The sequence below is a fragment of the Neovison vison genome, chromosome 3 (assembly GCF_020171115.1).
Source record: "Neovison vison isolate M4711 chromosome 3, ASM_NN_V1, whole genome shotgun sequence".
In the NCBI taxonomy this organism is placed as follows: Eukaryota; Metazoa; Chordata; class Mammalia; order Carnivora; family Mustelidae; genus Neogale; species Neogale vison.
This window is the reverse complement of record NC_058093.1, coordinates 43,179,276-43,205,365: the sequence shown is the minus strand read 5'-3', so window position 1 is coordinate 43,205,365 and position 26,090 is coordinate 43,179,276. Positions and strand designations below refer to the sequence as shown.

The following is a 26,090-nucleotide window of genomic DNA, read 5'->3' as shown; positions in this document are numbered from 1 at the left end:
TGCATTATAATAACGATGACTATGGTCTGGTTTATCCTGGTTAAAGAGGGTAATAAGGTAAGACACTCCACGTTTCTGAAAGACGACTCCCTTCTTAAGCTGAGAAAGGATCGTGCAGAGGTTTCTTCAAATGGTCACAAATGGAGGGGGCAGATTGGTGGGCAATGCTCTTTCTCTCCTTTTCTGGTTGATCATAGTTTAAAAAGTCAAAACGTTCTTCGAGACTTTACAATGTCCCAGAAAAGGGGTTGAAAACATCTACCCTACTGAAGCAATGACTGAGAAAAAAGCCATAATGGGAACATCCCCAGCAGTGGTCTAGGAAACGCAGCTTACAGTTTCTTGTTTTGTTTTTCTGGCTAAACAACTGCAAAGAATCACCTCTGCTGACTGAAGAAAGCACACAGCGGGCTTCATCAGCAGAGTTTACAGAGTGGACGCTGTCTGCCACCCCCCACCTCCCGCCTGATGCCCTGCAGATTCATCTATGCGGCTTTTGTTTTCCTTTACTTCTGTAGCAAGAGTCAGTGTTCTAACTTGACATGGGTTTGAATTTTGTGCATTTGCGAGAAGAGAACAGTGCATCTTTTAAGTCTCCCTCTCCTCTCCTGAGTGTATTCTGCCTAAAACAAAGTCAATGTCGATGCATAAGCTACAAGAGTTTAAAAGATCTCATCACCCACCATGAAAAGGTCAATGCTTTCTTTTTGGGATTAGTTGAGAGAGTCAAGATGTAAAATGGGATGTTCTGCCACAGGAACATGGTTAGGCTAGGATACTCATACTTGATACGTATCGACACAAAGTGTTTTTTCATTCTTTTCAATTATTTAGCTTTTCACTCCAGAAGAATAAGTGGCTTCTGTCAGTCACACACATCATATGATGCTTCCCCTCCCTTGGGCATTCCTCCGGGCCTCCACTTCCCTTTAACGATCAGTGGCTCTTGATTTCGGGGGGCAGCCTGCTAAGGGTCTTACCTTATTCTTGCTGCTCTCACATGACTGTAAGCTGGCTAGGATCTGGCTCTCGATGGCTTGGACCCACGCATCTCGCTCTTCATATGTGGTGGCTTCAAAGTGCCATGTCTGGCCAGTGAGGGACACAATGATAAACTCAAAGTTTTCTTCTTGTTCTGAAACACAGAGTGGTGGGGATGAAGAGTTTAGCTTTCATGAGATCGCAGCCCCTCTGCCCGTCCTCGGTCATAAAAGTGCCTTTGGGTTCAATCGCGCCTGCATGGGGCTGGCGGCACACACAGGACGGCCCGACTACACAGCGGAGATCTGAATCCACAGACCTCCAAACACGCAAGATTTGGTTCCTAAAGCCAGCATGGTTTAGCTGGGTTTCAATCAGTGCTCGGGGGATGAGGAAAAATGAAAATCAGTGTGTGATGTCCGTGTCTCTGTGTTGGGCACAGAGGAAGCCACTCAGGAAAATAATACGGTCACTCACTGCACCATTGAGAGATCTGTGGGGGTGAAAATTCAGTTAATGGCATTAATCTCAGGGTAGAGTCTTGATTTCTCTCAGGCACCTGTGTGAAGATCCACAGACTGACCAACGGCAAACGGGGACACCTGGGGGTTTCTGCTATTTATTGGCAGGAGACCCGTTTCAGTGAGGAAGGCTTTCATTCCATTGTCTTCCGCCTGGAAAGTGAGTGGAACTCCAGGTGATTTGAGGCGACATCACGGCTGCCACTGGGGTGACCATCTGCACAGGGAACAGTGGGACCTGCAATCAAATCATGCTCTACCACTTGCCATGGTGGGGTCTTTGGACAGATTCTTGACTCCTCCGAGGCTCACTTCCGTACCCTTAACCTGGGGGGAAAGGCCGCCCACTCCACAGTGTTACATATTGGCTTAGTGACATGTGCCATTGAGGCTGACACAGCCTGGGCCACGGGAGACCCTCTGTTTCTGTCTAGCCCCGCTACTGCCACGGAGACAGAAGGGGCACCACATAAAAGCAGCATGGTGAGTTACCAACAACCATGGAGAGATCTCGAGCTCGAGTTTTAGTCACAACGTCTCACGTGAGCTGTAGTTTGCAGGCACTGGACTGTGAAGCAGCTGCGTTACAAGCGCCCTGTGAGCAGCTGTTAGTCATACTGAGAACCACTGAGACCTGCCAAGCAGACCACTGCCTAGGTGACCACTGTCACCCGCATGTAGGCACATCTACCACACCAAGCCCCGATCTTCCACACTCTCGGCTCTGGAGCAGCCCTCCCAGCCCCTGACTTCCCGCGCCTGACCTTTGCCCTTTGCAGGTCAGTCCTGCCCTTCTCGAGGCTGTTCTCCCAGAGCCCTGCCTCCCTGGAATCCTTCAGCCCCGAGACGAGCTATCCTGCACATCATGTCCTTCCCTGCTTCCCTGTCTCAGGAGAGGAGTGGCCTCAACCACTGTGATGGACGGACCCCTCCCATCCGACCTAGGAACCAGAACGTTCTTAATGCACAACCAGCTCTGGGCAACCACTTCCCTAAAGGAGCTTGAACTGCCTTGGAAACAAGGCTATGCCACATTTACACAGCATCTATACGCATTCTGATGATAACAGTACTGTGCTCCATATAAAGTCACTATTTTAGAACTTAGTCCCTCAGGGAGCTGGAACCAACTCTGAATAGCACTGGAAGGAGAGCAGGTGGGTATGTCCACGGGCCAAACCACTGCTGAAGGCCTTCTACAAATGCACCTGGTCTCAGGTAACGTGACTGACATCTGTCTGACAAGAGGGTCCAGTGCTCCCAACAGCTTCTCAAAGGTCTATGACAATCCTGGCATTGTTCAAAGCTCCTGTGATGCAGTGCATTGTGGGATGCAGGTGCCAAGTGCAGGTCAGGCATGGCCCTGGCTGAACTGAAGGCCCTCCCACCAAAAGGGGCCAAAAGCTGGGCTTCCTGTGGAGAAGACTGGCAGAGCTCGGAGAAAGGGCTGAAGGGTATGCCCCTTCAGGGGCAGGGGCAAGGGCAAGGGCAGGGCCTCTGGAAGGCATCGCAGGATGCAGGGGTCTGGGTGGGGGGTGTCTTATGCTTGCCTGTGGGGTAGGTGAGCATGCCACACTTCCTAACTCTCTATGACTTGAGTTCTGGAGAGATGGTGATTAAGAGTTCAGAAGTGAGGGGGCATCAGAAATTCTACCCCAATGTACTGTGCTCTTGAGCTGGAGAACAAATGACCCCTGTGTTAACACAGAAGAGAGAAGTGATCTGCTATGGAACAGGGTGGAGGGGGAGGAAGGCAGGGGATCTGTTCCCCCTCCACCCCGGATGCCCTTGGACACTTACAGCCTTGTTGGGATTTTCATCTTAAAAACTAGCTGTGGGGGCACCTGGGTGGCTCAGTTGGCTGAGTGTCCAACTCTTCATTTGGGCTGGGGTCATGATCTCAGGGTCCTGGGATCGGGCCCCATGTCAGGCCTGGCTCAGTGTGGAGTCTGTTTGGGATTCTTTCTCTGCCTCTCCCTCTCTCTAAATGAGTAACTAAAATCTTAAGACAACAACAACAACAAAAACAAACCCAAAACCTCGCTGTGACTTTCAAATAGGTCTCCCATGACTGACCCACAAGTGTACCTTGCAATTATTGGCTGAGATACTACATCTGTGGATTCTTAAAGGTCTAGCTTCTTGATCCACAGGGTTTAATGTCCCAACACTATAAATTACAATCTCTTCTATACTAAATTCTGTAAGATAGTACCCTGAATTCATGTACTTTATGCAAAACCACCCCAGTGAACTGGTAGGCGAGATAAGAAAGAACAACTTAAGTCATAGTCAGGCCACTGGGAAAAACTTGCTAATTCACGGTGCAATGTGACAATTGTTGATTACATCTACCCAATAGGCTCACACTTGTCTTAATCTGTGAAATTCAAATGCGCCACAAAAGTTCCCCTGATCAGGATTTTTTGAACCTATCAGGGGAAAAAAATATTATAACCATTAGTTTCTCAGTTAAATTCATGCATCACTGGTCTGCCACAAAGCTTTCTAGCCAGAATCACTGGCTACTCCCCTGGAACTAAGGGAAAGAACTGAGCTTGCTTTCCACTGATGACAGCTCAGGTGTGTGACTGCCGGGCTCCGCGAGGGGGGCAAGGATTCAGGCACACAGGAGACATCGTCTAGGCGGCACTAGTGTACACATAACCTCAGATGATTCATCACAAAGCAGTGAGAACACTGATGGGGGCCTGTGGCGCCGGGAAACACACTAATGGGGGCCTGTGGCGCAGGGGCACACACTGATGGGGGTCTGTGGCGCAGGAACACTAATACTTTTTGTTTGGTTCTAGCTGTTATGGAGAGTTCTCCACTGAAACACTCGTCATAGCTCGTGCAAAGACTAGACTTTCAGATTCAACTGCTAGAGTAGAGTCTGGCTTTGTCCCATTAATTATGAAAACAGAACTTACCTGTGTATGACAAATCTACTTGTGGGAATAAACATAGTTAAGCATTTACAGGAATATCGGACTTCATTTCTTGCAGATCTCCAAATGGAACTCTTGCTACATCTCCTCTGGAGCTTTTCCATCACTTCCAAAGTCAATCCTACCATTTGTCTTCTCCGGCTACTAATATTGGACACAAGTTTCCTTTTCTAGCATATTCTACACCACCCAACATTCCCGTTTGTACTTGCAGAAGATTCTCTCCCTGTCGGAGCTATTTGCAGATGAACAACCAACTTTGGGACGTCATACCCTTGAGAAGTTAATCCCCTGTTGTGTGTCCTCTTCAGAGGGAGCCTGGAGGAAACTCAGCTTCTCAGAGATGACCTGTAGGCCCTTTATACTCACTACGGGAGGGACGCAGGACAGTTTTTCAACTTTTTTGTAACATATGGCTTTGAGCAGCAGCCAGGCCTCCGTGTGGAGGGTCCCAAGGCTGGCTTCAGGCTTCTGGAAAATGAGTGCTACGCTCAACTAGCAATGTCTGCCCTAGGGGAAGGGGGGGCTGCAGCTCAGCATGCTGGCCATTGCTTTGCCAGGCTCAGGATTTTCTTTCTAGCTTATAAATCACAGCTTCTTCTCCTCCTACCCAGCCCTCCTTTGCCGACCACCCCAAATTTAGTTCATGGCTTTCCCACCCCCTCACCACTTCTGAGGGTTCATTTCCTTCCAAAACATAGACAGTCACTTCTGATATATGTGGACAATTCTCAGATCTGTAGCTCTGACCCCCAGATCTAATCATTTGTGGAATTTAAAAAATGCCCACAGATACTCTTTAAATATTGTGTCCTCACATCAAATTACCATGCATGAAACCAAACTGCCATAACCCTTCAAAATCACCCAGATCCCACCTTCTCCGCTCTTCCCATGGCCATCTTCTTAGTTACAGCATTGTTTACCGAACTCCCTGCCCTGCAGGGTTCTCTGCCTCCCCTACTTCTGGCCCTCAGCTGACTGCTTCCCTGGCTCTGGCTTGGAGTTTACCATGTGATGACTGTGTGCCACATTCCTCCCAGGGGAGCACCAGCCTGAGCATGGCTTCCACACACTCTGCTAACCATACTGCCCTGCAATATGGTGGACAGACATATGCAGGGCTTCTCCACAAAACGTACTTGTTATCGTACCGATGGCCCAATCTCCCAGCCTACCCTCTCTCCCCATCCCCGAGGCCCCAGGAATTCAGACACCAGAACAGTGAGCACTGAGAGCTAAATGCCTATAAGTAAGCACCACCCTAAGGGGCAAACACCTTTGGTGGCATAACAAACAAGGTGGTCATAATAAGGTGGGAGAGAGAACATTGAGTGACTCCCCCCAAACCAAGCAATCAGGATGGGAAGGGGACATCGGCCCTGTCTTTGTAGAGCCTCCTTGGCTCCTGGCATGTCCTTGCAAGGAAAGCATTCCACAAAAATTGACCACATGTGAACTCAATACCAAAGACACTAAACACAAAGAAAACAGGACAGTAAATTTAGATCCAAAGGATTACAGATACCTAATTTAAAGTAACTATGCTTGAAATGTATAAACACAAAAAATGGAACCCTAAATTTTCAGGCAAAAGGAGACCATGAAAATTGATCAGGCAGAGTAGAAAAAAAGGATAGTTCTTTTGGAAATTTGAATGATACTGTTAACAACCCCCCTCCCCCCACCACCACAGGATGAAGGAGGAGCTGCAAGGGGGTGGGGTAGGCTAATGAAGAGCCGGAGGACAGAGGGACTAACAGAGGACACAGTGAGGCTGCTGTGGAAGAGAAATGATGGGGCATGTGGAAGGTGGGATGCATACCTGACCACCAGGTAAATGGTGGGTGCCTCACGGGACTGTGAATGATAGGGGGCTCTAAGCCAGGGCAAACAGCATCAACCAGGAAGGATCGCAGCCATGAAGAACCATACCAGAAGCTTACAAAACCATGGAAAACTAAAGACAAAAAAGGGTCCATAATAACACAAAGCAAGAGAAGGCAGGCTGCTCTTAAAAAAATGGCAGTGGAATGGATGACAGATTATCTCAAGAGCAACAACCAAAACTTCAAGACAGAGGGATAATACCCTCGAGTCCTGGAAGAAAATAATGTCGGTCAAGGCATGGGAGCCTGGAAAACCTTCTCTGAAGAAGAAGAGTGGAACATATTTTATGTGGAAAAAAAAAAAAACAAACAGTAGAAAGAGTCTATTACCAAGACTCGCTGAAGGAGCTGCTAACAAATATGCTCTTCAGCAGTGTCTAGAAAACAAGCCAGGACCAGGGAAGGACTGGTGAACAGCTGAACAGATAGAGACGTAGATACATTAAGCAAAACCTGTGTCAGATACTACTTTTGCGAATAAAGTCTCATTTCAAAGTACCCGAGACAGGCTGGCAGAGAGACACTGGAACCAATGTGTTATCGGGTGGCGTACTCATCTGTAAGGGCGTGAAGGACGAGCATTAGGCACATATGATAGAGTACCAGGGTCAGTCTCTACAAAAAAAGAAGTAAAAGATGCACCTTCCAAATCAGAAGGGGGAAACACTTAAATAAGAAAAAGATATATGACCAAAATCTATAATTGAACCAGGACTAGAAGGGAACCCCGTTAGTTGGACAAAAAGTACCTATCAAACCCGTAGCATCATTATTCTTAATGACGAACAGAAGCAATCACTTCTTATAGTTAAAGGGTACTCAAAGCAAAGATGCTCACTGTAACAGCATTTGTTCAACCCTGGGGCCAAGATATACCAGAGAATAGAAGACCTAAACACTGGAAAGAAAAAAAAAATCATGGATTGCAGGATTGTTTACATAGGACACCACAAGTAATTTAGATTTATGAAAAATAAGAACAACCGTTAGTAAATGGATGGTATGTAAGACCAATATAAAGAAATATCAATTGCATTTCTGTACACTAGAAAAAACAAATCATATGTAAATATATCTGTTTACAAATATATATTTCCTTCCATCTGTGATAGGGAAGGATACGAAGAACTGTGAATAAGCCACTTTGACTTCGTCGTTAAAGTAACTACACAAAGGATCACTGGAACCTGCAGTCACTGCTAACAGGTGGTGAAGGGCAGAGCCCACCCTGCATTTCAAGGTGATGGACAAACCAGAGTATGCAAGCAGCCAGAGAGGGTTTCACGCCTCGTCTCCTGGGAGCTGAGACCCTTGCTGGGTCTGCTAACTGTAATGAAACAACAATAAGAATCAGCAAAGCACAGACCAAATGGATGCAAGACATCCTGTGACCCAGCATGGCGGACATGGGCTCTCAAGGAGAGGTGTGAGACTGGCAAGGTTACCAGAAGTGTCTAGAAAACAAGGGTCGCCCCAACAACCCTGGAAAGCACAAGTTTCATGAAACAACGAAGAACCACCGGTGCAAACGCACAAGACTCCAATTCATCTGGGACACTGTGCTTTGCCCAGGGGAAGGCCTGGGGGTGACTGCCAACCTGGAAAGGCACACATTCACGGAAATAATGACGCCACGAATGAGGACAAAGTGTGGTGTCATGGTAAGTGTGGTCACTGTGACATCTGTGTGTATGTGCTGTTTCTAAGGTATCTGGAAGCGTGCACTGAGGCCCAGGGGTCACAGGACAGGTGGGAGTGTCAGGACTGGTCTCCGACGGGACTCATTCTAAGCCGAAGCTCAATATGCTGTCAAACACTGACAGAGCTTCTTTGGGGGAAGTTTTCTCTTTTACCCCAACTGCTGAGCCTTGATGTGGCAGAAGATGGGCCCTCCAGTCTTGCCCATAGGGCCCCAGCAACAGCTCCCGACAGATGCTGCTGCCTTTGGCGCTGGGCTGGCCTTAGCAAGATGGGCCACACTGATGGGGCTCCTTGCTGGACTGCCAATGAAAACCTTGGGGCTAGTTGGAGGAGAGGGGTCCAGCCTGTGTGGAGAAGGTGGATAGAACTCTGGCACTGTCCCAGGAACGAGGCACCCCCAGTGAGGGTGAGCCTTCTTTTGGATTCTGGGCCCTGGTGAAGGTGTCTTTATAAGGAGCTGGGCAGCAGGGATGCCTCACTCCCCAAATAAGGGGTTGAGACTCCAAATAAGGGGTCTACTTGCTGTCCTCACAGGGGTCCCAGCTGATGCTTATGGCATAATATGCTTCCCCAGATATTAATGTCTTTATGTGGCTTTATTTTTGGTGGTGGTGGTGGGGTAATATATTAACAGAGATACAGTTAGAATTTCAAAACTGAATTATATCTGCCGTATGGCTTTTCTCTGCCTCCCTAGATTAAAACAAAATAAGAACAAGGATTACAGAGCAATTGCATTTTTAATCACACTACATATAATTTCCATGAAGGGATACTTTGTTTCTTTGCAATGAAACTGCGTGGAATAATAAATACAAAACAAATAATGTCAGGCTCTAGTTCTGTGTTAGGAAAAATACAAAAAGACCTATCGCCATCATCTCATTACCTTTAATTATTCTTCTTTCTTTAAAGTGGCTAGTAGTGCTCTTTGCTTTTTGAAAACAAACATTTAAAGGAAAGGAACTCTTGGCGGGTGTCCATGGGAGCTGGAAGGGTCTCTCCTCTTCCCAGTGACCTTTCTGCTATTTTTCCTTGTTACCTATGTCAGACAAGCAAAGTGTGCGAACTTTTAAAAAGGAGTTTCCCTAAAATCTCTACCCAGCTTGTCACTAGCGTCGATTCTTTTAAGCTCGTCCAGTTGGAGAATGCCAGGGGACGGGATGACACACATCCACCCAGCTGTTGTCACGGCTCCCAGGACGTGATGCCCTTGGGTGTGTCAGTCATAAGCTGGGGACTGTCCAGCTGCCATCGTCAGTGATCGGTTAGCACCAGGAGGAGGACAGTCCCATCTATACCAGGATCATCAGAGCAAGTGACAGTCTTGGCTGCTGTGCTCTGTTCTGGGGGTGGGTGGCACATGTCAAGTTTCCTTCTCCAGGTTTTCATAACTGGGCTGGGGCCAATGATCTCTTTCCTCTCTTACTGGGGACCTGTCAAGCTATGTCCCACAGATGCAGTTACCTTGGCCCCTCCACGCCGAGACCCACCCCCACCCCACCCAGGGGAAGTAAGAAGGCTGCTGACCAGCAAAGTGGAGTGATGGGTGCTCTGGATGCCCTCTAGGTTCCCCTCTAGCCAGCTGCAGCCACCTGTTTCAAACTCAATCCTGACTCATCCCGGGGACAGAAGACTTGGGACAGACTAACCAGGCATCCTACTAGGGTCAACGCTTAGTAAATCTCTCGATTTAATCCTTGCTTAATAGCAGTGACTGTTTACACTCATTCACAGCAGATTTTTGGACATTTTCCCGTCTTCTTAACGGATGAACATGAATTTCTATCTGGCGATATGGCCTTATTCGAATCACCGATGGACGAGCAGGATTCCATCCCATAATGAAGTGGCACAGTGATATTTTAGTTATACGCAACTAGATAAAAAATGATAAAAACAGTAATTGGCAGCGTGAGGCCAATCAGTCAGAAAGACAGACTGAACATTACTCTTCACTGTCACCCTCATTTAAAATGTGAAGAGTGTGCACGTGGACCCTGAGAACATACACTTGCTATTATTCCTTTCACTAATACAAACTCGTGACAACTACAGTGGCTTATATTTAATTTATCCTGTAGAAATAGAACTCAGGTTGCCAGAAGGCCTGCTGGCGCGGACGTCACGAGTGGGCTTCTTCGTGTCAGATGCATGCGTCACCAGTAATCTTTGGTCCACGGCCCCTGGGCGGGGATATCAGAGCGCCGCATATCCACGGCTGGGGATGAAGAACTGTGTTGTCTTGCGACGTGACATTCCAGGGCTGAGCTGCTAAATAAAGTTTTGTGATTGGGCTCGCAGGGATTTGAACAGTTTTCCGTGTTTAACAGTTAGCTGCGGAGAGGTCCACTATAATAGTATTTTAGCGCCATGAACCTGTCGAAATCAACCTGCCCAATTATTCCAAACGACATTAATAACACCGGATATTACACTAATTGCGTCCAGTTTCTATGCAGACGAGGCCCCGTGGGGCTAATTTTGCCTCCTCAGGGGCAAGCAACTCAGCCATCAGACTGATTTCACGAGGAATCCCTCCTCATTACACAAGTCTGGGCTGTCAAACTTTTTTTTTTTTTTAAAGGTTAATGGGCCAATCAGTCATCAATTATTTTTGCGGACTCCTAGCAGACAAAGGGTTAAAGACTTAAAGCAGCTGCAACTGTTCTACATTTGGAAGCTGTTTCCAACAGGAGACTGCCTGGACCAGGTATGCGTTTTGGGCAAGTGGGTGGAAGGGGAGAAGAACCAGATAGATGTGAGCCTGTCTCCAGGGGTGGGTCTGAGCAACAGAGCAACTGCACTGTGTTCTTACAAAGGCCCAGGCAACCTGGTCCCTTATGCCCAGGGGACACACAACTGCTTGAAACTGAGATGCAGGTTTGACACGAGCAAGGACATCTCTTCTGAGTTTAGAAGGGTCAGCGTGTCTGTCACTGTCTTACTGGCAGGATGGGGCACCTGAGTCCATTCTCCTGAGCGCCTCTACTAAGCTGGAACCCAGCCTCCCATGCTCAGCGCTATCTGTAAGGCTAAGCATCCTTCCTGACATAGGTCATGACAAACCCATGATGAGAATGTGTTCTCTCAACTCTGCAGGGATGAGCTGCTCTGCACCGAGGGACAGGTCTCCTTGAAGAGGGGGCCAAGGGAGGAGTCCAGGATCCACAGAACCTGAGGGTTCCCAGCTGCTCACCATTTAAAAGTGTTCTGACTGTGAAATAACCAAGGCCTGCAGTCAAACAGTGGTCTTCTCCACTCCAGGCTTCTGTTGATCAAGAATTAGGACTTTTGTTTTAGGATCTATCACAGTACCTGGATTAACAGGTTAATAGTCACTTCAATGTTTGGCTCAGTCATTTTTTTTTTTTTCTCATTACCAAGTGAGCATAGCAATCGGTTTCTTCCAGTTTCTGCCTGAAACTCCACATTGTCTTTTCTTCACGTCCTTCCAATTTTGTGGTCCTCTCCGGGAACGAGCTTCCCTCTTCTGCCCTTCCTGCTCTGCCACCTGCCAACTGGGAGCCCATCCCACCCTTTGATCTCAGCTTCAAGCATGAGGGAGGCACGAGGCTGGCCTGGGATGACAGAGGCGTGCTGTCCCTCCCTTTCTTTTGCCAGGGAAGACATCCATAATGGATCCTGAAGAGCCTGATGCAGCCTCAGAATCCTTCCTAATGTAACTCTGCACACAGTCATTGTCAGCTGGTCCAAGGTGGAAACAGGGAGGGGATGCATTTGCCGTTCTGCCCCCTCCTCAGGTCTACCACAATCTACATGCGGCGAGATCACTTGTGGTTATGTTGTACGCAGCCCAGGCTTTTATGTTAATTTTACGTTAATTTTTTGAGCCACGCATTTTGTAAAATACTGAGATACTTCCGCTTTCAAAGCATATATCACATAAGCACGTGGTCTAGATCTTTTACTTCATTACGAAAACCACATGTTTAAGGTTTCAGCCAAACCCACCATAATACAAAAAGTCAGTTTCTATTTATTTTCAGTATTTCTCCCATTTTCATAGAACACAATAAATGTGAAGGAAAGCCTAAAGAATATGGTCTAGGGTTGTGCAGAACCAAGACCTATGGGCACTAAATAATACATAGAAAAACACTCCCTCCTCCTGCTCCAGAAGTTAATTTTAAGCAGAAAAGGGAAAAAAAAAAAAAACACCATTATTTCTGCTCATTATGAACATACTCAGTTTGTGGTATTTAGGTAAATATTTTTGCAAACTCTGAATTAGGTAAATATCTTTGTTTAGCCCAGAGTCCAACAGAGGTGTTGTACTGTGGCTTAATTTAGGACATGAGCAGAATTAATTCTGTGAAGAAGCGAGTCCCCAGGGGGAGGTCACAAAGTTAGGGATGTTAATTGCTGTTGTCATGGGAAGATTCTCTTATTTTCCAAACACATTAGAGAGAGCCGGGAGAGCAATCTGAGAGCTGGGCACCACGAAACTCTGTTCTATCAGCTTTGGCTTCCAAAGCCATGGGTGCCAGGCATTTCTTAAATTAGGGAAAGTACCTAAGACAAATCTCCTGAAAAAATATAAACAGATCCAAAACTGCGACACTTCAGGATGGAGAAGACAGATGTTCGAGCAACTTCCGGGCATCTGCTTATGGTCAAGGCACTGCAGGAAAGCCTGAGGCCCAAGCTCTTGGTTTAGAAAGAGAAAGGGAGCCCAGAGGTATCTGCTGTTTTGATTTATGTGGTTCCTAAGCAGTGCTCTGCGCATTTATCATTTGTTACTCATTCTAGTTGATGTTCGTCACTTTCCAGGGTCCCCAATCTTCTGGTGGAGGGCATGTGTGGGCTCTGCTGTGCTGGGCGGGCCCTGTATTGCCCCTGGGGCTGCCCCTAGCTACTGCTGGCTGTGGGGTTGGTTGACAGTGTCTTGGTTACCCTTTGAAAAGCTGATGGCTAGAAAGACAAGTACCCTCACTTTTCTCCCCTAAAAGTCAATTCGGGAGTTACTTTCCATGAAAGGGTCTCCAATCTTAATTGATCTGCAGGAGTTCTTAATCTGTACCATTCATCACTGACCAGCATCTACCTTGGCCGATTTTGCCCTCAACTAATACGCTCAACAGGCCTAGGAAATAGTGCCATGGATACTCTCCACAGACTGTGTTCTTGGAGTGATCTGCCTATTAAATAAGTCTAAGAATTTCACTGTGACCCCTGTGGTCACCCCGACCGTGGGCCCAGCTCTGCTGTCAAGTCATTTCTTCTCCAGTTATCCTTCCAAGTAGGCTTTATCATGTTCATTCTGGGGGAAGAAAACAAGGCCGGGGGAGGACAGACCCAGCAAGTCATCGTAACCCACACAGTTGGGAAGTGGCAGAACTGGGATCTGCTCAGGCATGTCTGTTTCCAAAGCCAAATTTCTGTGTGTGATGACTGCTTTGAGGATGACAGCGAAGGGGGAGGGGTAGCTTTCAAGGTCTGGAAAAAACGAGGTTTGATTTTAAATCCCCCCTCACAGTTTCAGGGAAACATCTCTTGCTGAATCTCTGCTCCTTGCCATGTCCACGTTTCTCAAGCTCTGGGTTTTCCTTGATGACGGGACCGGCGGCGCTCTGGCACAAAGCATGGACAATCGCAGCAGGTGTGGACGCTGAGCGACCGTCCTTTGGATATGTTAGTGTGCCGTCTCTGCAGCCTGCAGACGGGGGACTGAGGTGCTGTGGAGACTCTGGAACTGGACCCCATCTGGCTCAGGAGTTGGGACTGAATAAGCGCCGTCTACACCACTGCTCACAAATACACGGTGTGCAGAACCTCCGATCAAGCATCACCGTAGGGCTGCAGGTGTCCGAAGGACTCACAGTGGCAAGCCCTGTGTCCAGGTGTTGAAGGCAGCCTCAGGAGATGAGCCCGGAGGTCAGGGCTGGATGCAGACACCAAAGGACACAACAGGTCACATCCACAGCGGCAAAGCAGCCTCGTTCCCCTCCCTGTGGTGAGGGCCGTCCATGGAGGTCACAGCCCGAGCAGGGAGTCTGTGCCTCTCTGCTCGAGCCTCCACCTGCCCAACACCTGTTATGGAGCCCACAGGTTCAGGCTGTGGCTCTGACCTCAGGGCCCAGCCCAGTGGCCACCTGTGAGGGTGCTTTCTGGGGGCACGTGACCATTCCTCCCCACACCTCAGTTTCTCCTTTTGGGAAATGTGGAGGATACGAGCCTCCCCCTTGGGCTTCCTGGGAATCCCAGGGCAGGATGCCAGGAAAATGCTCAGTGCTGCAGTCCGCTGTGGCTCCTGTTGAATCCCGGAGACAGTGAAGCCTTTCCTGACCCCCTCCACCATGTCGAGCTTCACTCTCCACTAACCCGCAGGGCACACCATGCCTCCTCTGGAACGAACATTCCCTCACTCCATGCCAGAGTCTTCGTCCAACATCCCTTGTCTGACTGCAAGCCCTTCTCCCTTCCCTCTGCCCCAGACCTGTGCAGGATAGGGACCTGAGACCTGGCAAGCTCGTCACTATCTCAGCCACAAGTGCATAAGCATGAGCTGGTCATCTGTTTGCCTCGACCTGAAGGAGACAGATATTTCAGCACCATGACCGGGGGCATCAGGTGCTGGTCAGGGATTGTCCTGGACATCTGGTGCAGGAGGGACACAGATGGAGGTCCGAGGCAAGCCGCCGTGCTGGCTGGTGCTCTCCAAATGGCTTGTATCCCTCTATGTGGGGCCCATTTGTGACCACGTGCTAGGGACCTCAGGGTCCCTCTGTGGCACGGGGAAGCTATGCAAACAGGTTTCACAGACCCGTCTTCTGGGCAAGTCTCAGATCCACAGAAATGTACCCCGAGACTGGACTGAACAGAGACTCAGGCTAATATTGAACCTGGCTGGGACCTGGGTGTGAGCATCACCTATACTACAAAGTGGCTTGTTCAGCTCACAAAGTGAGGGTGGGCCTGGCACCCCAAGAAACGCCCCTTGTGTCCTGGAAGAGTCCTTCTGTTCTGTCTTGCAGGGGAATAATCCCACCTGTCTCTGGGTGGGCAGAGGAAGACAGCGCAGGGACCCCATGTGGCCCTATTCTGGGGTGCTGCTGCTCACACACATCCCACAGGCCTTCCTTCTACATCCCCTTGACACAGCGCCCACTTTCTGCTCAGCCCTCTCTATTCTTCCTCTGAAAGACGCTGACCTCGGATCTGAACATTCCCAAGTCTGGCTTCAGCCGCCTGATGCGGACGTGGTTCTCCCTTGGGCTCAGAGGCAGCGATGAACTGGAGAATCCCATCATCAACAGATCTTCCATCCCATTTCACAAACCTCTGAGATGGCAAAATGAAAGCTCGTTCTTGTTGAAGGAACTGAAATTTCACCAACCTTGGCAGAGTTGACTTTTTATAAAATAACAGAGATGTAAAAATTAGTCTAATATACATATACAGAAACATCAGGTTTCCGTTTCGGTTTCTGAGGTAACTAACCCCGATGGACAGAAAAAAGTAGAAAAGAGAACATTTTTTTTTGTTTTCTCGTCTTGGGCATTTCCATCATCAGTTCTGGGTAATCTGTCTTATCTCCTCCCACCATTGACCCATCTATTGACCTGTTCCATGAGGATCCAGGAGTAGGTCCTGGAGTTGAGCTCTCTGGGCATGCATTCTGCCTCTAGAACTCCAATTTCCCATCTCCAACAGGATACCTACCAGCAGGGTACCATGTGGATTTGCTGAAATAATGCAGGCCAGGGGTCAGGAATGAGTGGACACAGAAGAAAAAGGGTTTTAGAGTGAGACTACCAGGTCCAAATTCCAGTCCTGCCTGTCTCCTGCCAACCTGAGTCTCCAGGCAAGCCCAAAACACTTGAGCTGCACTCCCTGGATCTGGAAAGGGGGATGCAGGGGCCCCGTCCCAGGTCATGCTAAGGCCTGCTCAGAGGTGTGGATGTGCTCCTCGTATGGTGCCTGTCTCACAGCGCGTGCCCCTCCCTAACTCCCGAAACTTGTTGGAGTTGGAAACTGACCAACTCTCTCCCCGGGGATCTTGGGATCAACTTTCCTTCTGGTGTTTTGGAGGGTACATCTGAATACACTATACAGAGAGACCAGTTTAAAAAATACTCAGTCTGAGGAAGGTACATTTAGCAGATCACCCAAGGCCTCAGGTGATAACCAACCTTGGAATGTTCAGGGTATGAATTTTCATAAAGGATCATCTTATAGAGAATATATGATGATATCACACAGCAAAAGACTGGAGGTCAGAAAGGCATTTTGAGAATTTATATAATTACACGAATTCAGGAAAACATGACTAAAAGTGGTATGAAATGAGATGGTGTGCTTACAGAATTACCAAACAAAGTAAAGGAAGAACAGTCATGTCACTTAATTGAAGATTCACAGATGTAACTCAACGCCGAATGGAAATGAGAGAAAATGGGAGGGAGGATTGGCTTGGTGGTCATTATTTACTCCAGTTCCCCTGGGACTGCCTGCAGCGGCTGCTGGCAGTCGACCGAGGGCCTGGAGATGCAGCCTCATCTGGTGTTTGGACTCCTGGGAGCTGCACACATCACTGTCTGTCCCCAGCCAGGACAGCCGGGCAGGGCAGACGCCACAGATTACCTGGTAGGTCAAGGTGAGAAGCTCCTACTTCTGCACATCACCACACCTGTCAGAGGCTACAGCCCACCAGTGTCTCCAGGAAGCCTGTCAGCAAGTCCCAGGGGGAACTGTCTGTCCACCTCCTCACTGTCCCCCAACTTTATATATGACCACATGGAAAACCAGATGTGCCTTTTTTTTTTTTTGAAGGCCAGGAGTCAATAAACAAATTTGTCAGGACAAATGCATACACACACGAAAGAAAAACAAATCTGATAAGGACACAGGGAAAAGAAATGATATGCAGCCTAAGTTAAAAAACTAACACTAAAAAAACAGTGAAAGAGTATATTTAACACCCTTAAAAATAAGACAAAAAAATCATACTGCGTGTCACTGCTCGTAAAATTCTATTATTTTTCCCTCTCATTTTGTCTTTCTTGAATGAATGCTTTGAAAGAAGATACCAAGTGGGGGGGTCAAGCCCCACTGGTACCTTAACAGATGACAATTTCCCCTTGAGGAATGAAAAAAAATTATGATTAAAAAAATAGGTCTTTAACAAGCCATCGTGAAAATGTAGTTTTGTTTTCCAGATTCATTTTTTTTTTTCTGGCTGAGAGCAGGGCTTTCAGCAGCAAGACAGGAGTAATTGTGGAAGGAAGAAAAAGAGGATGGTGATATAAATCAGCAAAGGTTAATGATCGGGATGTGAAGAGAGGGACTTGTTTACAGAAATAGCGTGCAATTTAAAATTTACAAGAGATTTAATGCCACTGCTTGGCAATCGCTAAAATCAACAGCCCAGAAAACAGTGACATTAAGAAAAATATTACAGTTATAATCATCCCCAAATAAGTCAATTAGTGTTAGGGCACGAGCTTACGATTACTTGACCCATTTGGCTTGCACTTAAGTGAAAAAAAATGTCCCCCTATTATACCAAGATCGCTGGATTGTGACCTATTTTGCATCGTACACATCGTACACCACCTCCCGCACAAGTGCTTGGGCGGACGGTGGTTTTCCTTTGCCTGGCATCAAAATAATTCTGACCCTTGACATTTGTAATCATAAAAAAAAAGGCAATTTATAATTGTGTTGTTCAAATGAAGGTGGGAAAAATTCAATCTGCTATTATACAAAAGCAGTGGCGGCTGTCTCCAGTGGAGAAAGCAACGCAAGTCAATTTGTGAACTTTGGCACCATACGACCTTTAGAAACACAACAATATACTGAATTTACAAGCAATAGCAGCCCATGCAAATGACCCGGGCCGGGCCGCCTCTGGATTAGAGCCTCACAGAGCATTATGGAGTATGCGTCCACAAAACAAATTAAGACTGTGACTTAAATGTCACGGCACACTATTGTATTTGGCTACAGATCATTACACCTGATACTCACACTTTTAAAAACTGTAATAACTTGGGAAATATTACATTGAGTGCCCGCATGTATAAAGGGAAAGAAAAAAGAGGAGAAAATAGGTTTCTGAAGTAATTTAAACATCGCTACTCTAGGACTGAAGCGAAAGGTCAAAATTTAAGTAAGCTGAAAGGAACACGAATGGCAAAACCAGGCACACGGACGGGAGATGGAGAGACGGCGGGGATGAGTCCGTGAACACAACGAGGGGGCATGCGGCTCCGTACGGCGCGTGGCGTTACCTTCAGTGTTGGTGCTGCTGCTGCTGTAAATATTTCGCAGGCTACCAACACGGTTTAGTTTCCAAGCCTTGCGTTTGGCTGCATCCCGAGAGCAAGGGGAGGGAGGGGGGGGAAAGAGAGGAAACAAAAAGGAAAAGAAAACAAATGAAAAGGGGAGAAAAGAAAAGTCAAAGCAGCTTGTGACGTCAGCCCTGAGCTGGCGCATCCTGGGAGGCAGGTGGGCGTTGGGCCTCACAACCCCCATTCACCCCTGCTGCCCCTCCCTCCCCTGCAGAGCTCAGGAGCAGGAAGGGGTGGGCTATCTAGTGTCATTAGATTTGTACAAAATCAAACAACCAGGCAAGGAAGTCCGTGCGTCCTTTTCTCCCTGCTGGGCTGGACACGTGGCTCCTCCAAATGGTGCCACGCTGGCCTTCTCCTTGGCGACGGATGGCGTCTCTTGAAGGAGCTATGATGCCAGGAGCCATTAGCCCTTTCATCTGGCAAAACACTAGGAGCATGTCTAACCAAGAGCCCCTGGCAGTTAGCAGTTCGCATGTATGCTGCAGAAGGGAGGTCTACAGCACCCAGAGCTACCCACAGAGAAGCTGTCTCTCCCCACACCTATATTGATCTGGACAGTAGCCTGCATCAGCAAAACTGCTAGCATCTTGCTGTCATCAAAGGGTGAAGTCCCTTCTCCTTCTTATGGGGGCTGCTGGAGGCTCTGAATGGAGCTCCAAGGAACCCAAAAAAGCATGAGCCTCAAGCTCTCAGCTCGCCCAGGAAAGCATCCCGGCTTGGGGGGCGGTTAGACAAATAGTGAGTTACCCACAGAAAAATCCTGGGTTTGGGAGGGAAATGCAGAACGAATTTAACAGTGTGTGCGGTGTCCTGGGAGGTAGGTGGGAGGGGTCCCCAGCCTTCTCAGACACTCTTTTCCAGGGACACATTCTCAACTCACCAACCCCCTGGCCCACCAACCATATATTCGGGCCAGCAGACACCTGTGGTAAGAGGCTGGTTCCCGCCAGCCCTTCAGAGGAGACAGTTCACAAACTTCGAGAAGTTCCCAAAGTAGGGCACACTGGACCAGTCCTCTCTCTCCACCACCAGAGCCAGGAAAAGAAAGTGGTCCAACCTGCTGGTAGGGCCTCTTCTGGAAAACCATTCACTGTGGGTAGGGAAGAAGCGCTCGTTCATCTGGGAAGGCAGGTGTTTGCATTGCTACAGGGTGTCTGCAGCACACTGTAGGAAACCAGGCCAACCCCGAGACCAGGGCAGGCTGACCGGGAGTCCCTCACACCCCATTGCATTTCTGACTTAGAACAGGTGGGCTCTTCTGGCCCGCTGTCAGGTCCAAGGCTCAATCTCAAAGGGTGCAGACAGTTCTGGTGGCCAGCACGTGACCCATAGTGATGACCAGGTCCTCACGAGTAGCTGCACTGCGGACCTGAATCTCCAGCACTTCTGTGCGTATTGGACTTCTTTGGAGAGCGCAAAGTAAGCTACGTGTAAGAAATAGGGATGTTTCAGGAAGCAAGCGCAACTCTGAAACACATACTGTATATTTAGAATGCAAATTCTGTGATCCTGATGAAAACAAAAACCGAGCTGTAACTTAGCTGTCACCCGATCCAAACCGAGAAAAGAGTAAGCCATAACTAAACCTCAGAATGACTTCGCAGCTTGAAAACTGACAATTAACAAGAACTGTAATCTCCAAAGTCGTGGTGACCCAGACTACCTCCTGCAATAGATGGTCTGAATGTAATCTTATGTGCCTGGAGGAGCTCCCCTTGTCTCCGCACCACCAAGGCTATCAACTAACTACCTACAAGGGATCTGTCCCAGGGGTGAACACACCTGGCAAAGAGAGCTAGCCACTGCCACATGGCAGCACAAATGCCCTGACTTCTGGACCAAGCCAGTCACAGATTTCCGATGTTTAGAAGTGTTCAATGAATGTTTATCCGCTTCCTCAGGTAGAGCGGGTGCTTTTGTAGAATTGTGTGTTTAATTATTTCAACAGACGAAGTTGTGGTGTCTTGGCCCATGTTTCACAAGTTCCAGAAAGTAGTAACTGCAAAAGAGGATACACTCCTCAGTGTAAAACCTACCTCTATCTCAAACATTTACATATAAATAGGCCTAGTCTGGGCTGGGCACCCCTCTGGAAGGGAGGGATGCTCAGCGCAAACCTCTTCCCTCTTCTGCTTTATACCCTGCATTTTTCATGCTCCCATCTCCCATTATCATATGGATGTAGAAGCAGGAAGTGAGTTCGCAGTCTGGTTTTCTATTAACCTATTGATGAAATAATCAATTTTAATGTGTAAAATGTCATGCCTTTTTCTTCCCCTTAAACAAATGGACTTTTTCTGGAGGATACCAAGGTCCTGATCCGTGCATTTGTCTCCTGGGGCATTGATTGCTCTGGGTCCACTTGTTTCGAAGCTTCTCAAAGAGAAAATACAATCATATTATCATTGATAAAAATCTCCAGGTGTGCACACTGCTGCTGCCTGGGCTCCCTTCTTGAGGAAATGGAGACACTGCCCTGAGCAGATGCAGGAGCACGGCAGCGAACCTGCTGCTGGCCAGGCGCCCTGTACTGTGCCACCCTTTACCATGCCACCCCACGCCATGCTACAACCACGCCCTCTGGGGGATACTTGAGGGCTTCCTGTGGACTAGTTCAAATCTCTGAATGTTCTGGGTTATCTTTATTTTAATGAGCAAATTTATTCTTTTTTTAAAAAATTTTCAGGTGTACAGTTTCTTCCACTTAAACACAGCCTAACTTACTTTGATTTTGTCACTCGTGTTCCTTCTCACAAAACTACTGTTTTAGTGTCAGAGTCTCACATTACTGGACAGAAGGGTGGCAGGGTGTGAGCTGCTGTGGGTATTTCCATTCTGCTGCTGGGTTCACTGAATATGCAAGTCTCTTCTCTAAAGGATTTTCAGTGCCTCCTGTGGCTGTTTAAACGGCACGATGTCCCTGTACAGTCTTAAATGTCGAGAACACAAATGCAAACCTCAAAGGACACACAACCCTCCAACATGTAATTTCGGAAATAATGCAAACTAATGGTCAGCCTGAATGTAGATAGTAAGACTGACCTCTTCTCAGTTTAGCCTGCAAATTAAATGGGACGTTCTGAACCCCAGCTTGGGTCAGCACGAAGAGTCAGCAGGGCCTGGGGAAAGGACGCCAATGTCTCCCCACAATGGCATCAAAACGTGAACTATGAGCTCACGATGAATACCAGATTGTTACATGAATGCCACATCAAGAGGCGATACGTGGGACACATGGCTGATGGGTTAAGAATTATGATAGAGAAGGTCATAGAACTCATCATTATACAGGTTGGAATGTGTTTCCTAAGGTTGAAAAGATCAAAATTTTAAAAAAGACATGGTAAGAGAGTAGGGACTCATCCTCTGAACTCTAAGACAGAAAGCTTCCTGCCTTTTAGTAACAGTGGCATTGTCATTGTCCCCCTATGATGAACGAAGAGCCCCCTGGCTGAAGAAGCACTGATTCACATTAGCAGAGTGAATTTATAAGGTAATCTTCGAATTACAAAGAAAGACAAAGAGAGGTGACCTGCAGGATCTATGGTACCCAAGTCCTAAGGCTGACAAGTGTATAAGCGTATGCGCCCTGGACGTTGAGGAACATAACCTTTCCAGAAAGCTGCCCCACAGAGATCCACATTTGGAGTGACTGGTCTTCTTCAGTAGCATGTGCCACATTGCCAGGTGGGGTGGCTGTGACCCAGCTCATCTGGGTCTCAAATGCTCCTTATCTTGAGTCCTACATCTAAAGAAGGGAGGCGGGCATTAACTTCAGTTCACAGAATATTTCTTTAAGGTAAGGTCTGAGAGTTATAAATGAAGAATTCTGTGTCCAGAAGTCCAAAATGAGATATGACACAATACACTCAACTCATAATTACTAACAGACAGTCACAATCTTTTCAAAGGAGAGCGAGCGAGGGTGAAAATGTGCAAATTAGGGCTTTCTACTAAGTTAGAGTAGCTGGAATCATTTAGAGTTAACAACTCCCAGTTATGACACATCTCCTGGTTTTTGCAAGATATACCCTTTCATAGGAGTTCACACAATGATCATGAGGGACTTAAAAACAAATTTTATTTTAAAGAAAAAATTGTTATTTTGTTTCTGTAAGCAAAGAAAAAAAATTCCCGTTTTTTTTTTTTTTTTTAAACTACAGCATGTGAACAAAAACCTGAGAACTGATCACATGCAGATTTCTAGCAGGAGAATTTCGGACTGGCTCTTTACACGGGGAATAAAAATACTCCTTAGTCTGTTGGCATGCTCAAACGAGCAGGGTTTTCTCCTAAAGTCTTCCTCCATCATTGTACCAGGAGACCACAGACTTATATTAATGTCACCTATGGTCTCCTTCTGACAGCGCTCTTTGCTGATTAGATAAATATTCCTCAGATAGCTGATTAAAAAATGATGCAGCCGTGAGCTTGTATGTCCAAGCCCTGTCAGCCATGTTGGATGTCCAAGTGCACATGAATTACATCCCTGGTGTGAACTGAACAGGGCCGGCTAAATGAGGCACGCTGTAGCCCTCAGAATCAATTATGAGAACGAATAGGATCTTTTTACCTACACGGAGGAAGGGGCTGGGACGGAGAAGGTGTGTCACTCATTTCTAAGAATGTCTTGTCTCCAAACGAAACAAATAACCCCCTGCATTCATACAAGGGACTGTAAGCTTGTAGCTCTTACAGAAGCCAAATGATAACCTTGTCAGACAGCACCGCTCCCAGTCCACACCAGACGTGTATTTATTTATTTTTAAAGAGGCCATCCGTATAAATGCCACTTGTGCAGAGGGGAGTGCCTCTGCTCCTCAGAGCTTTCTGGGACCAGGATGCTGGATAAAGAGCATCCCCCAGGAGCCCCCGCGGGCAGCTGTGGGTCTGGCTGGGGTTCTGTGTCACTTCCAGTTTAGCGCGCCCAGCACTCTGTGATCTTTTGTTGGTGGCGATTTCATTGTGAGGTTAGAGATTATAGATTTCTTTTGTCCTGGCCATTTAAATGTTCATTTGCTCAACAAGACTGTAAATGTTCTGTTCTCTTATAAAAAGGCAGTGTGTGTGTGTGTGTTTTTTTTTTTTTTTTTGTGTGTGTGTTTTTTTTACCCTTACAAGATGCAACCCCGAAGATTCCTATGCACTGGGAACTCACTCCTTGAGCTGTGAAGGGGCTTGACATAACGGTCGCTTCCTAGAGGCTGCCACACAGAGAAGTAGTCATGTTGAAACGTCCATTAAAAGGGGCTTTGAGAGGATTAAACAAAACCGGAGGCCAAGCAAATATAGGACGTCCATTCAGGATGCAAAAGAACTTCACCGTTGCCAGTTTCTAGCAAGACGAGAGCTAGCTAATCAGAAGCTCCAGAACGCAGAAGATAAAACACCCAACTAAAGAAAACCCTGAAATTAAGTCACTGACCCTTAATTATAAAATTTTAATTCAATTTCCAATAACTCCTAATGGCTTTCTTTACAGCAAATACAATTTCCGTAGCGGTGGCTTCTTTAACACTGCTAGGAGAGGCAAGCTGCCGAGGGCTTCTGCATAGTGGTTAATGCAGATGCACACAGAAAATACCATTAACCCCAGAAAACAGCGAAAATAAAAACTAAGCGAAAGCTCCGGGATACACCATAAAACCAGAAGTTCCAATTAGGTGGAGAGCCAGCTTTCCTCATGGCCTAGAAACACACTGCGTTCCAGGGTAAGGGTTCAAGGGTACCCAAAATTAATTGGGTTTTTCAGTATGATGCCAAGAGGATGACTTTTAACAGGGACTAGAATAAAATAAGAGCTGAAGTTGAGCACAATTTCATGATAAATCTGGGTGCAGATTTGGGTTTGGCACAGTCTCAGAGGGAGAATGGAAACACGTCAGTACATGGTATTAACTTCTTTCCCTGTCTTCATGGAGCAGCTATTCATTTTGAAAAGGAAAGGTTTTTTTGGAGGGGGAGATTGGGGGTGACTTGTAAGGATCATATGGACAAGGGGGCCCCGCTTCACTCTCCTCTGGATGACTGTCGAGCTAATGTGTAGTGATGGGTCTCCAGCTTTCTCTAGGGCTAGTTACTCGGGAATGGCATTTCGTGTTACAGGGCTGGATACCTGGCATTCCAAACAGGAACAAGATGCAAACCAAATTCTCACTTAGGACAAAATGAGGTGCAAATGAGTTTTGCCAAGATGAATGATGTGTGTACGGAATACACCTTTTGTGAGATGGCTTCAACTGTGTTCACACAGTCAAGTGTGATGGGGCAAGGGTTCTGCCTAGCTCCATCTCCCAGCCCCTCTCCGAGGGCCAGCCCCAGAGGGCCAGCTCAGGGCTTGGGGAAGTGGGTGGCAGGAAAAGGGCCAGCCACACTGGGGGTGGTGGTGGTGGGGAGGCTGGGCAGCAGGCTGCCTGAGCAGCTTACCAAGGGAAGGAGTGATAATGGGAAACATTCATCCCCCCCACCTCCCACCCCTGCTTTCCTTTCTTCTTCCCAGTCTCCTCCAAGAGAATGTACTGCAGGCTTTTCTTTGGATTTTTTTTTTTAACATAAATTCTTTCTCAACAATTCCAGAAAAAATAGTTTTTTAATAAAACCTTGAATTGCGCTATCGTATTTCAAAGGCGATGACCAGTTAAAGCAACTAATCAAAGGCGTAATTATTTGATGACGGCTGCCTGCGCCCCTTGCAGGGCTATAATTGAGGGGCTGTGATCACTGGACCACCAGCTTCCACCATGGCGGATGCCGCATTTGATCTGCCATCTTTGTAGCTGACTTCCTACACCTGCCTGAGTGAAACAGGACACTTCTTCAGGGCTATTTCGCCCGTCACAGTCCCCACAGACATGGCTATGTGAATCAGAGAAGACTAGCAAAAATATCTTCTCGGAAACATTTGTAACCTTTGGCATTTCAGGAGAATTTCCCTGGAAATTTCTAACAGAATTCTGATCTGTAGCTTCAGAAACCACGGAAGCTGTGAGATAGGCAGATATGTGTTTAGTCGATAGGGTACAAAGAGCAGAGTGACAGACAGAAGATTTCTAAACTTTTGATTCTTCTTGCTACCATGGACATGCATGCCTTGAAACACTAACACGTTGCTTTCTGCAAAACTGCTTTGGCCACACAGAACTCTGCAGCTCTGCAGCTTGCCCCCTGGCTACTGTGAGTGAACGAACAAGGTCACAATTATCTCAGGAGGGCCCAGGAGAGAGCTGTACTCACACAGCAGAGTAACAATAAAGTTCTCATTGCTTTCTGTAAGAATGATCTAAATACACCCACTTTATTCAGCCTCAAGCAAGAACATACGGGAACACTGCTTCAATATTATTGCAGGAGCAAAGTTAGGTTCACAGCAGTTTAATAACAAGAATAAACCATGAGCCATCCCATTGTCCTCTTCAAAGTTCTTATCCATATGTATGCATAATTACCCCACTTACAGGTATGACTTCTACAGAGACCTGTATTACTTTCGAATGCAAGGTGTTAGGTTACCATAGTTTTCAAAATCATTCTTTTTAACAGCTGCATCATGGAGTCAGCGTGGCATAGTCGCAGCTGTTCCTTATCGTTAAGTATTTAGTTATTTCTAGCTTCATGTTACTAAAAACATTACCTTCTCTTAGACTTAATATGGATAGAGATGGTCACATACAGATTTATTTACAGATATGGGTACAGACGTGGTAGGACACACACACTGGTCTCTCTTCT

The 26,090-nt window shown here is 47.1% G+C and overlaps 1 protein-coding gene across 6 annotated transcripts in view; it reads right to left on the bottom strand.

The window, feature by feature from the left end:
* Positions 1 to 26,090, bottom strand: part of AGAP1 (ArfGAP with GTPase domain, ankyrin repeat and PH domain 1) — a 515,463-nt gene that overhangs the window by 77,578 nt on the left and 411,795 nt on the right. For 4 of the 6 annotated variants that reach the window (XM_044241902.1, XM_044241900.1, XM_044241901.1 and 1 more), the window contains 2 exons: positions 18,300 to 18,377; positions 981 to 1,135 (listed from right to left, as the gene is read on the bottom strand). In XM_044241902.1, coding sequence (XP_044097837.1) covers positions 981 to 1,135; positions 18,300 to 18,377 — 233 coding nt within the window. The remainder of the gene's footprint in view (positions 1 to 980; positions 1,136 to 18,299; positions 18,378 to 26,090) is intronic. The other 2 variants (XM_044241903.1, XM_044241904.1) reach the window with 1 other exon arrangement.